Below are 16,028 nucleotides of genomic sequence, written 5' to 3' on the forward strand. Positions count from 1 at the left end.
CATGGTGCGCAGGCGTGCTGGCGGCTGGTGGTGACAATTTGCTACAGCAGTGACACCGCAGGGTTAAAACTCTGCCCTTTCCATCCCAGAGCAGGACATGGCTCCTGGGGAGCTGAGCTGGAGGAATAATGTGCTGCTGTGTGGCAGCGGGCGGCTGAGAGGCTGAGTGAATTCACGTGAAAGGGTAGAGTAGCGGCCACCGCGAAAGAGCCTGAGCTCATAAACAGCTCTGAAAAGTCAACGGCACTTACACAGAAGGAAGCAGACGGGTCTCTTCTCCGGCAGGGACAGCGCGTGGTGGCTTCCACCGCACCGAGCTTTGCAAGGTGCCTGGTCTCAGGCCGGAATTCAGAAAGCCCTTCGTAGCTGCTCTGCCTTACAGACATTCTCAGATTTAGCCAGAATGGCCAGTGACACTTAGAAGTCCTTTCTTTTCCCATGTCAGCCTATAAACAGAGACCCAGAATAATTAAGACAGTGTTCATTTTATTGTACTCAGCATGGAAACCAGGAGATGTAAAACAGCAAAACATTAAATTCCTAAGGGACTCGATCAGCTGGGTAACATCGCTTTAGTATCACTGTAAGACTTCTTCACATGCAAACTTCTGTTGGTATGTCTCAAATGAATGCCACAGTACACCTGGAAGCCTAATACTAGCTTTACTTCATACAGTACAGCACACTCAGTCAGTGTAAATATAAGAATAATAAAGCCACGATAATATTAGTTGTTGTTACAAGCCCTCAAGTTGGTTTTCTTCTGCTGCTGACTGATTCGCGCCCATCGTTTTTATGTTGCTTGCGACAGCCAGGAATTCAAAGTTCACCCGCTCTCCCTTTAACTCTGGGCAGAAACTCCCAATGCTTTTCAGCGTGCTACTGAGACCGCAACCTCAGGCTTCAGATGTGATTCTATGTACCACGGACACGTGGATCCTTCTCTTCCGTTTTACTGAAATTCCTCAGGGCAGTGTCTAAACTTGCGTTTGATGTACTTGAAACTATTGATTTCGAACCGGACTAAGGGAAGTGCTGTCAGGAGGACCCTCCAGCAGCAGGGTTGCCTGTTGTAGCAGAGCTGCTGAGAAGCATCTGAGAGACTCATATTCCAGCAGACAATTGCCAGAGACTTTGCCGGCAGAACTGTCATTTATTTCTACTCCGGAGAGTGTCAGTCTAAGCAGAAAGCTAATGAAAACGTGAGGTCTAGTATTTCAAATGGGACTTGGTTGATGTGATTCTCTTCCTAATGAGCTCAGATGCTTACTATCACCCATAGTCTTTATGCAGAAACCAGTTTGTATATACGAGAGTGGATTTCCACAAAGCTCATGAGCGAGTGTGTATCTGTCTACACCCCATCCACTGCACTTTATGTTGACAGTCTAGACACGGAGGTTGGCCAAATGTTTGTGGGTTTTTTTAGCTGTGGGAATTTTTTTAGAGACCAGATAAGGGGAAAATCCTTGTTTCTGTATTGCAGAGCAATCTAAACTTGCCCCAAAGTTGTGGAAAATGCTAAACCGCCAGCATTCAATCAGAAAGGCAAAAAGAAAAAATCAGAGTAATCAGAGTAATGCATGAGACCTGCATGCATGTGCAACCCTTTTAAACATGGACACACGCACACATAAGCTTACCTACAGCAAACTCTCTGCTACAGCAAAAAAAAATGTCCTCTCTGTGTGACTGGGCTCAGTAATAACATCATTTTCTTCTTTAAAGAAGCCTGAATGATTAAAGATACATTTCACATTGCAAAATCTTCCTTGCCAGGATTTGATGCAAAATCCACATTATAAACTCTGGGACGGAACAGCTGCTCAGAAAAGCACAGAGCAGATAATAAATCTCAGTTTCAAAAAAATGGATGATACTCATTTCAGTTTGGCTAAATTCAGCTCTAACACTTCATTCTTTCTTTCAAACATCTACACTGACTCAAGTGGGATAATTTAGGCCCCTAAGAGAACATTGCAGCCATTTCAACGTACAGGAACTGACCTGCAGGCCCACGGACCACCGCAGCTTCCAGTGACTCCAGAGATACTTGGTAGTGTCCAGCATTTAGATAAGAATCTATGTGCATACCTTTGGGATGAGTGAAAATACTCATCCCACTCTTATATGCATCACAGAGTCACCAAAAAAATTAAACCAGCAGAGGTTGAGACATTACCAAAAAAAAAAGGCGGGGGGGGGGAGAAGGAGGGGAGAGTTTCCTTCAGACCGTAGCCCTTAACTTTTGAAGACCATGGACCCTGATGATTAGTTGTCTATCATTCAGAGCAGCTATTTCCATAAGCTGAGTGTGAAAGACTTACTCTGTCTTGGTAACCTACTGCGTTCATTTTCCAAAGGTGCAGAAGGATAGACACAGAACAAGACAATGGAGCTAATAAGCTAATAAAATTTATACTTTCATACAAACCTTGCATATACCGAGCTAAGTAATGCAACACTGGTATGGTAGATTCCATCAAGTTTTCAAACTGAAAACCAGTGGCAGCCAACTTGAATTTTCCATCAACGCTGATTTTCATTGGATTTCCATTTCTAACTTTAACACTTCAACATAGTCATGAAATTCAAGATAAAAGCTAGTGCTATCTTTAGAGCATATATTCACCTCTTCTGAATCCCTCGAATATACTTCTCCAAATGGTGCATTTTACAAGCTCTTATGTGGTAGTAGCAGTAGTAAACTGAGGTTGTTTGCCTAGCGATTTTGTTGAATCGTATTTGGATATATCTATACATACTAGCAAAATATACAGCCTTTGGAAATGTTCATTTTCCTAAAAGCCATGGGACACCAACAATATGAAAAACGTGTGAGCTCAGAATGAACAAATGGGCAAAAGTTAAGCAAAACATTGGCTTTACAGACATAGGAATGCGAATTCCTTGTGAAGCACCTACATCAACTTTTACTTCTCTTTTGGTCCCTCCTTCCCCATGTTTCTCATCAATCCCTTCTTGTATATTCAAAAAAAAGTTTTCTTCCTCTGAAGAGAAGACAGATACTCCCCTCCTTGTCCCTCCAGCTCTCTTTCCACTCTTTTTTCCAAACCAAGTCAGCAGAAATGAGGCCAGACTCCAGCACTCGTACCCTAGGCAACGCAAAGCCGGCAGACACCAACCAAGTGGTGGATGTCACAGCCTCACACAAAATCCAGGACTACATTGCAAATTGCCTGCAGTGAGGTTCTCCTTCAACTCGGGTTTTGTATTGGCAATTTTGAAACATGCTTATTCTCATCATTCCTAGTGGAAATCTCCTGAAGTGAAACTACAAGTAACTCTTCCATTTTCATTCGCTGCTTTTATTAATGGTTCTGGCCATGTCAACCTTCCCAGAAGATGCAACCAACAGGGAAGAGTTTGCTGACAATTGGCTTGTTTCCCAAAATTCATCATCTTGCAACAAACTGAATTTCAGAGTTACTTCAGCTGGCCAGGCTACAACACAGGTCTTTTATTTTCCATACAGACTTACTCTTGGGAATGACAAAGTACTTTCTGGTTTGAACCCTCTTTCTATTAGCCCAAATGGATTTCCTTGCTTGTTAACCATCCAACCAATGCAATGTGATTCTGAGTCACTGGGCAGAGAAAAAGAGCGGGGTGGTAGCACACGGATCATCTCCCTCTACCCTCTGCCATACCGCTACTCCAAGCACACTTTTATTTTCCATGCTGATGTGACACCAAGAACAGTCTTTCTCGGCTGCTATGAGACGACTCACATGCATAATATTTGCTAATTGCTACTCAAAGCATGGTTCTGTTTTACTGCTGGTGAAAGATGCATCATCCCTACAAGGATTCACACCATCATCTAGGCATTGTACGCAGAAGAAAGCATAAATTACCAGTATTAAACTAGCAGATTGCCTACAGTCTGCCCTAGCAAGGCAAAGTGAAAATCTAAAATATTTTCCATGAGATGCGCTGGTGATTATTGACTCGTCTTTTTTGTGTATTGGTTTTTGGCACGTTATTGCTTGGCTTCAAACGCATGCCTGCAGGACTGCTGTGCCCACCAGGCAGCATTACCAACATTTTGCAGTTCATCTTTGCACTCATATTTTCCCAGAATACAAAAGCGCAGTGCTCTGCTGACCACTACATTTTTTCCTAGTTACGCCCATGCAGTTGTTCAGATGCAACCTCTTAGTAACTTGCCCATCGGCGTTTTGTGGTACGCATGTATTGATGAAATTTTCCTGGAAGAGAGGTCGCTTGGGGTGGGGAGGGAGGTGTGGGTAGACCGGCTGGTGAAGACTCACAGCTGGAAGCAGCTGCAGGGAACCAGAAGAGATCTCCCATTCCTCACGAAGAAGAGTTAATTCCAGCACTGGCCCAGCACCCTGCTCATTCATTGCCAAGCCCAGTTTGGTCCCAATAAAGCAACTCATACCCATACGCTAGAAATATTTTGGAGAGCTTAAGCTAAAGGATAAAGTTCATGGAAATCGGTGAACGCGCGATAGCCATTTATTCTCCTCTGGAAATAAAATACGACAATCCATTTATATATTCAGACTGAGCATATTTGTAAAGGGACAGTTCAGAGTAAGCTGGCTCACAACGCTACAGCAAGGGGGATGGTGGAGAGAGGGACGCGAGTTGAGCCAAGGGACCCTGTTTCGCAGGAAGACAGGCTGGGCAGCAGCTAGCGAGGGATGGGGTAGAAGGGAGGCGAGAGGAGCAGCACAAAGCCTTGGACCTGGACAGGACACAGCAAACACTGCAGACAACTTGGGGAACCTCTTCGGGGCTGACATGGACACGACGTGGGAAGAGACACCAAACTTGTCAACTAACCTGACCTAATGATACTGCCAATATTAATCCCACACACAATTTCACACTGAACTCACATCTCAGACACTGCTAGCAAGGGGATGGAAACAGTAGTTCTAACCGTAAAAAGGTAGGAGACTTTCCTCGTGGGAGGCAGAGGTGGGAAGACACTCTCTAACGCGGTATTTCAGAATTAGCAATTCAGCATCAAGCGGGAGAGGACTGGAAATAATGTACAGAAATGGAACAAGGACGTGCCATAAAGCCCCCAAATATATACCAGAGGAAAACGAGGAGTCAATTCAGTACTATGCCTAGGGGCAACACCTTTCATTGAACTGGGTTACAATATTGTATCTTACAGTATTTTACCTTTCTGCTGGGGAAAAACTGCCCCAAACCAGCTGCTTTGAAGGCTTGGCAGTTGAGAAAAAGCCTGGCCTCCTAAATAAAAGGGGACCACCTTAGTTTTGCTTCACAGAAAAAAAGAAAAAAAAAGATATTAATACTCATTTACACTGTGTAAACTTACACAATTTACAGAGTAAGTTGTATGAGTAAGATCTACAGAGTAAGTCAGTTGCGTGGTACTACAGACAGAAATAAATTGTCATTGTGATTCGTGAAAAATCTTTAATGGAATAAAAATAACCCCTTTTTAACTCTGGTACTCTGTGGGATTACAATATCCAAATCCTCAGTGCTTTGCAGGATTGAAAACTAAATTTTCTACAAACTGCAGGAGTTCCCCAGCCTCCCATCATGAACTCTAGTGGACAGAATAAAAAGCTAGTGGGAAACAGATTTCCCAGGTTGAAAAATATTATTAAGGTGAGAAATGTGACCAACATACATTTGAGACATTATTGTATATCACACTTCTGGAGAAAGAGTCACTAAGCTACCTTTTATTAGCAGTTTCTACAACTTTTCTAACATTAGAAATACAGCAAAGATTGTCTCAAGATTTCAGTACTTGTGTAAAGTAAATGTTTCAAGTTAACAATATAATGGTTTATAATATAGAGAGCATTAGGTAAAACAAAATACGCACAGGCTAAATAAATGGTACTCGGTCTATGAAAGGTAGCAAGAAAAGCACCAGAATACTGCAAAAAAAAAGTAGAGTTGGCTAAGGACTTAAAAGGAAAAAAAAATAAAAATCAGTGTAACACACTAGACACGTAGGCTCATGGACCCAGACGCACAGGATAGCCTGCACCTACGGGAAAGCGTTGCTGTGCATCTCTGGAGAGAGAGAAAAGATCCACATCACTTTGAAGAGTGGTTTAGAGGAGAGGTGCTCAGTGCCGCGGGAGGCTGGGAGCTGGGGCTGCCCACCCCGGCTCAGGAGCCGGCAGGGCTCGCTGCTTCCGACAGACTCGGCTGGAGCGCCGCAGCGCGAGGGAGGGCAGCGTCCCGTCGGATGCGGGCACATCGCTGACACGCTCTCTCGTGCCTCGCCTGCGTCGCCTGCTTATTCCTTAAGCGCGGCTGATGCAGGGGAGGAAAAGCCCGCAGAATATATCCCTTTCTCACCTCCCCTTCTAGCCATCAAAATCCCATTGACTTAACGTCTCCCAAAGAGACAATCCTTCAGCCTTGATCCTCACTCTGTGCCTGCTTCTCCGTTTCAGTGGGAGGGGAAGACCTGGCTCTCACACGAGAACGGTGCCCCCAGCATCACCAGAAGTGACACAGCTCAGCGATCAATGTCTGTAGACTTTTCACAGACTTGCCTCAGTGTGTGTAACTTACACACCAGGAAAGTCATCTTGCGTCAGGTCTTTACAGCTGTTGAACCTTCGTTTCACCTCGCCCAGCTTCCTCCAGCCCACCCCTTTGTATAAGACCTCATGATGCACACAAATAACTTCCCATAACAACTCTGACAATCTCCCTGCTTCTTGCTTTATCAGAAGGTGCTGCTCTCCCTGCAGCAAGGTGGCAATTTAAATTTGTGCTTTTGCTAAGTGCCTAGCTTTTCACCCGACGGTAGTCAGGATGGGGGCATAACGTGGAAATACACCAGCTGTGGCAATAATAACGGCGTGATGGAGCACGTGGCTACTCAGAAAACAAAGGGGAATAATTTTCCACTGTTGCTGCATCACAACCCCAAAAACACAACTGAACATCAGGACTCAAGACTTGAGGGGAGGGATTCTCTCTACCACCGCAGACACCTACGCACCCCTGCGAAGCACGTCAGTCCAACACAGAGGAGGGAGCGGGTCGGACGCAGCAATTAGGACGCCTAAAATTCTGCAGCATGGACTGGAACACGTTGTGCTGCCTCCCTTTCAGTTTTTTATTTGAGGACGTATCTGAGGAAATGGATTTCCGGGTCTGACTGTTCTGGGCCCGGATCAGTTTCTTGTGTTCCCGTATTTGTCTCTGTAAGTGGTTCTGGATGGCAATTCCCAGGGATTCTGCATCGAGGGAAGCACCGTAAACCTCCCACGTCATGCCCTGCTCGTCCCAAACAACATCCCTGACGTGTTTGGACTGCTTCACCTGCACTTTCGCCTCCATGGCCGGGGTGGGCTGCTTTTTGTTTTCCCCCAGGTTTGGCAAAGCCTGAGGTGAAGCAGGAAGAGCTGCTGTGTGAAGCTGGCGACTGGACTCCTTGGCCTGGAGGCCTTGCTGCTGGGGAGCTGCTGATGGCTCTGAGGGAGGGGCGAGACGCGCAGAACTTGCACTCAACTCGGGTGTCAGTCCTGCCTGCGGGCTCTGGCCGCCGTCCGTCCGAGCCTGGTCAGTGTCTCCCTGGCCTCCGCTCTCCTCCTTTTCACCCGCATCCTCCAAGCACGCCTTTACGCGGACAGCGGCAGGTTGGCTGCTAACATTCATCCCTCCTTTAGGATCGAGCACCGCCGAGTCTTCTTCCTTTGGTTTTACCACAGATTGATTAGGAACGGCCTCCCCTTCACTCGCACCCTTACTTTGCACAGGCTTTTGCTCAGAGCTGCCCAGGACCTCCTTCTCCTTGGCTTCACTGTCCGTGCTACAGAGTAAAGGTAACTGGCTGCTTCCTGCATCACGGACAACATCTCGCACGTTGTTCTCGGTTCCTGGGACGGCGGCAGCAGAAGTGGTGCTTGGTTCACCAGCGCCAGACCCAGACTGCGCTGGAGTTTGATTACTGGCATCAGCTGCAAGCTGCTCAACGGGGGTGGGCTTTGGTGGGACTGGAGCATCCATCGGCGGCCGAACGGCATCCTTGCCATCACGGGCTGCACCGATCGTTTCGGCATTACCCACAGATGTCCCTTGGGAGGTAACGGCTGCAGGGGAGAAGGGGAGAACAGGTTTTGCATGATCTGCTGACGCTGGAGACACCACGTCAGATGGGAGCACAGGCAGTTTGACATGCTGGGTTTGGGCTGAAGCAGTTGCAGCCATAACAACAGTCGATTTTGACGTGATCCCGGAACATGGGGACTTTTGTTGTGAGGATGAACTGTCAGTAAGTGCAAACTGGCTCACTCCCATACCTCCTTGGTAAATTACGTGCAGTTCTTCCTGCTCTTCTGGAGGAGGATTCCCTTTTAAGAAGGCAGCAAGGATGCTGGGACTGGTGGAGGCCGATTTGCTCTCCACAGTAGCCACGGCCTGAACCTCAGCATCTCGCCACGTCCTGCTCACTGCTTCCTGAGTTAAAGAGCTGCTCTCCGGCTGGACCGTCATTGTACCCGTTTCTCTGAACTTGGAGAGCTGGGTGGGGCCTGGACTCCCCGGCTCGGCGTCCGCGTTGCGTACGGGACGCAGACTCTCGTGGCTAGATGGGGCTGGTGTCTTGCTGCTCTGCACCGCTTCAGTTTTATCTGTGGGATGCAACTGCGCGGTGTCCGCAGCGCTGCTTTTTGCCTCCAAACTGGTCTGCGGGTCTCCCCCCAGGTCAGCTTCGGTGTGCCTCGCTGGCGAGGCTGACTGACACGCAGCAGAACCACGGTTTTCTGCTCCTCTGTCTTTTTCCCCTCTTTGCAGAAGGTTTGCCTGAGAAGTACGACAAGATTCATTACCCCTAATAGGATCGCCCGGGGAAGAATAATTTAACACTTCAAGTGCTGGCTGATCGTCAGTCCCCTGAGGTTTCAAGGCAGAATCATCTATTTGCGTCAGGCAGCTTGTTTTTGCCTGGCTGCCTTGCACAAACTGCCGGGAGCTCTGGGGGGCCGGCATCATCTCTGGCCCCTGCCCCGCCGAGGGGGCTTCTGCCGCAGCGGGGGCTTCTGCCGCAGCGGGGGCTGGCGCTGCTGATCCCCAGCTGCCCGCTGGCTGGGAGCACCCAGCAGGACCTACGGCCGCAGGACGTCCCTCCGCAGCTTTGCTGGCGAGCCCTGGGGCTAAGGCTTCCTGCTGGCTAGCATCGTCCTCGTGGCATTGCTCACACCTCTGCGCGCTGGCAGCCGCCGCGCGTTTCAGGTCGAAGAAGCAAACTCCAGCAGAGTCGGACGGCGTGCACGGGAAGCCATTGCTGGCCCTCTCTCCACTGGGTTGTTGGGGCTGGCGCTTAGCAGGCTGCAGGTCTCCCAGGTGGTCCTCCTCTGCAGAAGCTGTGACCAGGGAAAGCTTGGCAGATCTCAGAGGATCTGGTACAGTCCCCATGGACTGCCTCTGAGACGTGGTTTGCCCTCAGCTTCTCCTCAGAGTTTTCTCGCCCAGCGGTGGTACAACAGGGCAGGCTGTCAGCGACGGGTTTTCTGTGAAGTTAATCTGTTAATGAAAGAAACATAGTGTTAGCAGCAGTCAGATTTAAGAAGAAGTACCCAGAACAGATTGATTTTTACAGCTTTGAGAGAAACACTTGCAGGCAACAGGGAAGTGAAGCATCTGATTCTGCCTAAAAGTCATATAAAAGACACAGATTTCAAGGATCTCTCAATTCCAAGGTCTGGATGGAGAAGACAACACTAGGGACAAAGCAACAACGGCTGCCCTGTTGTTGATACATTAACGAAAACATCATGACATGCCAAGAGGGAGGGGGGAAAAAAAAAAAAAAGAAGTGAAAGCAGGGATGAATGGGAAGGGGAGCAGGCTTTGTGTGGAAATTAGAGGTCACAAAATAAACTCACTGTGAAAAAATCCTCTAGCAATCCACCTGTGGAAGGAAAGGTGCTACCTTGCCTGTTGTGCCTATGTGAAGAACAGATCTGATTCCCGCAGGACCCACCCTGTGACCTGAGTGGGTCCCACACCTTTGCTGAGCACCAATTCCCCCTTCTGCTCCCGGACACCCCTTCTGTAACTCCACTACCGACAAGGACATGCTCACAGGGGGCTAACGTGGATGAACCCAAACCTCACCGGTAAAAGGAATACAGAGGAATGACAACCTGCTGGGTGGCGCAGCTGAACACCAAGAGAAGCTACTGCGCTGTACAGCCCCAGGGCTGTGCACGTACGTACTGCTTTCACATTTAGATCCTCTGAAATAATTACAAGGAAGCCAGCTCGATTAATAAATGGAGGCACAGATGATCTAGAAATCAGTTTACGAGCAGGTGGTATGCAAGTGGAAGAGGGACATTGCAGCACGGCAGAGCAGGATGGGTCCATGCCATACCCAGTGAGACACTGGGGAGGGATTTTAAGCAGGTGGAGCAGAGTTATCCAGGTTGAAATCCAGCCAAGACTGCAGAGAAACCGTGGCTTCAAAGAGGAGGCGATCTCCAAATGTGCTTGTTGGCTGGGCTGTCAAAAGGACTCAGCACTGCCCAACTTGGATCCTGCTAGAAGCCAAGGGCTGGATCCCTGTCAGCATCAGCAGAGTGGTGGTGGCAGCCGGTGATGAAATCCCACCCTAGCCTTCTTTTAAATTGCAGGCTACCTATACTTGTTTAAAAGGCTTTCTCCAGCTTATGCTGCCAGCAAAACACAGGTATGAGACTTGGGAGACATCCTGAACATTTAAGGTTTTTGTTAAGCAGAGGGATGATGCTGGGAAAATCACCGTACGTCTGTGTGCCCATGTCTCTGCAGACGCACAGGGGAGTCTCCTTCGCTACGTTACTTGGGAGACACTGCTGGAAGCTCACTTGTTCCAGACCCTCCCCGTCCACTAGCAAAATCAGCAAAAGCCCTTTCCAGAAAACATCCCTTACTATCCTTCCCTCTCTCAGCCTGAATGGCAGCTGTATAACTTCCTTAGTTTCTGTGAAATTCATCCTAAATTTCAGCACCTTGGGGTACTTAGAAAGAGCAATGGGAGAAAAAAGCTCCATGAAAAGAAAATTAAAACAAATACAGCCTGCCTATTTTTCTAAGAAAAGGCAAGTGCTGTGACTTATTACTTATTCATTAAGCTTTATGTCTTCCGGATATTAATAATTTATTATTTTTATACCATCTCTTTGGGCTCTGTCCAACCACAGATATACACAGTCTGCTGGGTTAAGCCAGCCCTGGGAAACTGTGATCCTGCCCCTGAAGGATCCAGAATTTCTTAGCTGCAATCTGTGCTAGCAGCCCTCCATCACGCCAAAATGGCTTTCTAGCACGGCTAATGATTGCCATGCTTTTTGAGAAGCACTGAGTTTATGTAAACCAGGCTGCAAATCTGTGGAAGTTTGTGACCGCCTACAAGACATCTCCACTTCATTTTGTGCTCACTTTAAAGCCAGCTAACGTAGTCCTGAAGGAAAGGAGAGCTATTCCAAGCTGAACGTCTAATGACTGTGAGGAGAGGAGCAGATGGCTTTGGGCATCTGTTTGTCTAACTTCTGTTACTCTCCTCCTTTTTCCAAGTATCGACACAAACCAAACCACTACATACAGTTGGGCAGGTCACATTTCTTTTGTTCAGATCCAGAGTTTATTTAAGAACAACTAACCAAATAATGGAACAAAACCAACCCCCGTTTTCAGGATGAGATGTACTACTTGGCAAACAGTTTCAGAAGAAAAAAAGATGGGAGAGAAAAATCTATCTGGCTCTTCACTATACAAAAAGTGGGAAAGGCAATCTGCATGCTGGAGCACTGTCTTTAACTCATACCTGCTCGACAGGGGAACGATTCCTAATTTTTCAATAAAGCGAGTTAGTTCTGATCTGAACCCCCACATGAATTCCCCCCCACCTGTTTAGTGGCTCTTCACCAGCATCACTAGGAGCACACACTTAAACGACTGCCACACATGCTAATTAAAAGCGATTCTGCTACTGAGCTCTTGACATATAATGGCAACAGAGGAAATTCTGCCCCCAAAACACCTCCACGGACCTCTTCTCTGGTGTCGGACAACAGAGCATAACCCAGACATTTCGCTTGAACACGGGTTGGAGGGCTGGGTCATTCTACTGCCTGGGATGACTCTGAAAATGAGTTAGTTTATGAGAATAAGGTTTTTATAAAGACTTCACTGTCAAAATCATGGGAGCTATTTTCTTGTTAGACTCTTCACTAAGCCATCCTAATGACAGGAACCAAAGGCACTGTAGTAGCCTGAATAAATGTGGAAATTTTTGACAATGCTGTTGCCTAAGAATGAATAAAAATCGGAATGGCATATAAGTCTTAGGCAAGAGAAAAGCAAGCAAACCCAACTAATTACAGAATTGGAAAGGCATTTTTATTATTGAAGTCTTATTTATGATTACTGTCTCATTTTTATTATTGGAGTCCTATTATACAGGAGTGAAGAACAACGCTGGGACCTGTGGGCAACACTGCTCAACTGGCAAGGCAGTGAGGATTCTTACCAATAAGCAACACTGACTGCAAGCAAATACGTAAAGAAACAGAAATGCAAAACTCAGTAGTAGGCCAAAACCCATGTCAAAAGAAATCAAGATTGCTGATGAATATTTCAAGTGTTGTACACCTGACCTGGAGCAATCATCTGAAGTTTTCTTTTATCAGGAGGTAAAATCAGTGTCTCCACAAAGGTCAAAATCAATTTTTAGTAATAAGAACAGATTTTCTACACCAACACAATTCTCCTTCACCTTATTCTTTCAGACCAAATTAGTCTGCCTGACTGTGTCAATCTCATCTCAACACAACATTTGTCTGGACCTTTTGCAGTAAGAAGTTTCTAACTTTGACAATGTAAAGAAACTCCTATTTATTTCATTAACACCCATCCCCCAATAAAGCAACACTACAAATTTCCCTCTTGCTGCTTATAAGAATGTCAACAAAACCAGAAAGTCTACATGTGTAATAAAGCAAAACAAGAAGTTTCCAGGAAATTCCAGCATAACATTCTGCCTTCCATTCCCTCTTGAAAAATCTGAAAATCTGCAAAAGCACAAATAAGACTGCCAGTATCTCTACTTACCCTCAATTTTAAAAAGAATTTAAAAGCAAATAATGAAAAACAATTAAAAGGCAGCTCCCAAACTAATCAAGCACCCCTTCCTCCCCAATTCTGGATTCTCATCAGCTTTCCATTCCTTGAGCCCTCTCTTCAACCTTGTCTCTACGAATGGAAGGACTGAATAGTTGTCCTTAACAGTTCTAATCGCATCATATGATCTCTCAGAGCATCACAAAAATCATCATACAACTGCATGGGTTAAGGACATAGATAAACACCTGCTGGAGTAGAAATTCAGCTTCCCTTCTTGTCTCCTGGTCCGAGGAAAAGACAATGGCACGCTCCAACTCGTATTAAAGCGCTGAATATACAGAACACAAAGCACATTTCTTTAAATTTTAAACATACACATGCACTTGCATCCTTCTAATTCTGCACCCAGTGTGTTGGGTTTTTTCCAGCTCATTAAGTTGCTGTTCTCTGTAAGTGCTGTGACTTCCTCTTTTTAGTGTCAAACAGTGTTTGTTATTCTGTTTGTTTGTGACAAACTTGCTTCATGGATTATTTTCTCATAATTATCTGTGGGACCAAAGACTGGCACTCCCAATGAAGGACAGCGCAAACCAAGGACATAGTGATTAAAACACAAAAGAAGCTGCCCGGAGAGGTAAGGTACAAGACACACAGCTTCCATCTTTCAGCGTGCTTTGGGATGCGGACGGGAGACAGATTCTTACGCTACAATCACAGGGAAGCAAGGGGCGACAGGGGATGCCCACAGATACCTTGCGTACACGTGGTTCCCACAAGAGACGCGGTTGGCATTTCAAGAAGGTGCACAAAGTCTCCGTTCCCCTCCTGCACCAGGGGACAGCACATGTTATCGCAGGTCACACCTGCAAACGCCGCAGGAACCCGCGCCAGAGACAGACAGGGAGGTGGACGGCAGAAGCAACAAGCTGAATGCCACGGGGCTGCAGCTCCTTCTGTGCAAAGTGGGCGACTGTATGCGGTGATTTGCTTCTGACTGGCCCCTGCTGATTCAGTGAGCAGAGGTGCTGTAACACCTCCGCAGGTGCTGCAAAATACCCCTTTACTCCCTCACCATCCAGTGAACCGATGTGACTTTGCTCAGCCCAGATGGACAACAGCCTATTGCTAGACTGCTTTCAGTGCCATAAGGTAGGTGTTTTCTGCCTTTTTTTGCTTAATCGCCTTTGGAAATGAGTGTCCATCTATTTATGAAATCCCTTTGCATATTAGGTCTATATGAAATGCCGTGGCAACGCACACATGCGTGCCCCATGAGCAAAGGGCCTTTATTTGTACAAGCCCACTCCCTGGAAGCCTAGGCCACTCATTTTAGTATTAAAGTAAACACCACGAACGAAACCCCACAGCCCCTCCTAAAACCCTTCCCAGCACCTGCGCTAGAAGCGCTTTTTAACCACCCGTGACGCACGCTGCAATACTAAATCAGCTGAAACCACCGACCAAACCGCACCAACAGCCCCAAGGAAAACCCGGCTCCTGCCAGGGTTCTCGGGGCGCAGCCTGGCTCCGCACCAGACCCCGCAGCTCTTCCTCCTGGATGCCGAGACACGGCCCGCGGTGCCGAGCAGGTCTGCTCGCACGGGTGTCAGGACACGATGCTGAAAAATGGAAGAGGCAGAGGGGAAGAATGGGCAATCGAGTCCAAAAGGAAAAACAGAGGGTAAGTACTTAAGAAAAATAATAGGCTCTGCTTGCGCTTGCTTTGTAATGGTAATAAACCAAGGGAAATTGGGTGAAAAAACAAGGACAAGATGCACTGCCATTTTTTGTCAAAAAGATATTGCTGCCAATTGGCCTGACAGCTACTGAAGATTTATCTAGCAGTATTTTGTACAAGCTGAAGAAATATATTTTCCTTGTTGCTGCCTCCTCTCATCTTGCATCTCTCTGCCAAGTACAGGCTTACACTCTGCAAAGTGCAGAGCATGGGAACTCCACTTTAGAAGGACAAAGCTCAGCTTAACCTGTTGCCCACAACCTGCAAATGAGAAAGCTCAGCTTAACCTGGTGCCCACAACCTGCAGATGAGAAAATGGGTTAAGCCAGTCCTACCAAATGGCACAGTGGCCTCTGGGCCTAATCCAAACTAAAGCAAGCTGCTTTGCATCTTCTTTCACTTCACCGAGCTTTTGACCGAACCTCAAGTACACCCTTCCAAGAAGCTACAGTAACCTTATTGTCTACTCAATTATATGCAAAGCAATTCTGATTAATTTTAAATACATTTTTCAATCTAATATTTACAATATTTTCTCACTGCAGCATGCAGTTAGCATTGCCAGATTTTGTTTCTGCAGGTAGCTCTCGTGCATTTTCTCTCTATGCTCTCTGTGATCTCTAGACTCTTGCTGAATGCCCAGGAGTCCAGAGAGGGCAGTGTCCAGCAGACTGCAAAACAGGCTCGCCAACACCGGATCTCTCAAGGGCTCTCAGGTACTTAGCAGTGAGTGCGAGGGATTGTCTATCTATAATTTTGGTACCGCAGTGTTTATCCCAGTTCAGAAGTAAGCATCAGTCACTCCATCCCTAGTGCGACCGCAGGATTGCCAGAAAAATCAGTACCGGCGTCAGCAGCTTTAGATTGGTATAAAGAGAGTGCTCCCAGGAAGGGCTGAACCAGATTTGGGGTACACCTCTGCTCCAGCTTCAGGCAGACGGGTGTGAACCAGTCCGAGTCCCCTGGCTGCCTGAGCGCAGGACGGTGCTGACAAGCTCATCCAAGAGCCTGGGCTTGTGAACTTGAGCAGAACCTCACCCCAACACTTCAAAACGGTCCGAGAGACACGCGTGCACCTCAGCAGTTGCCCAGGGACAGATGTGTGGGAATATCCGCAGCCAGTTTCAAACAGGCAGGCCCGTAACCACGGATTAATAAAAACCGTGTGGTGACCAAC

The 16,028-nt window shown here is 47.0% G+C and overlaps 1 protein-coding gene across 1 annotated transcript in view; it reads right to left on the reverse strand.

Annotated features, from left to right (window-relative positions):
- Positions 1-479: 479 nt before the first annotated feature.
- The window catches only part of GPRIN3 (GPRIN family member 3), a 35,047-nt gene continuing 19,498 nt past the window's right edge, over positions 480-16,028 (reverse strand). The window contains exon 2 of the mRNA XM_054825319.1: positions 480-9,531. Within this exon, the coding sequence (XP_054681294.1) occupies positions 7,021-9,423 (2,403 nt within the window). The 5' untranslated portion in view covers positions 9,424-9,531 and the 3' untranslated portion in view covers positions 480-7,020. The remainder of the gene's footprint in view (positions 9,532-16,028) is intronic.

Source organism: Grus americana, chromosome 4 (assembly GCF_028858705.1).
Source record: "Grus americana isolate bGruAme1 chromosome 4, bGruAme1.mat, whole genome shotgun sequence".
NCBI classification, from domain to species: Eukaryota; Metazoa; Chordata; class Aves; order Gruiformes; family Gruidae; genus Grus; species Grus americana.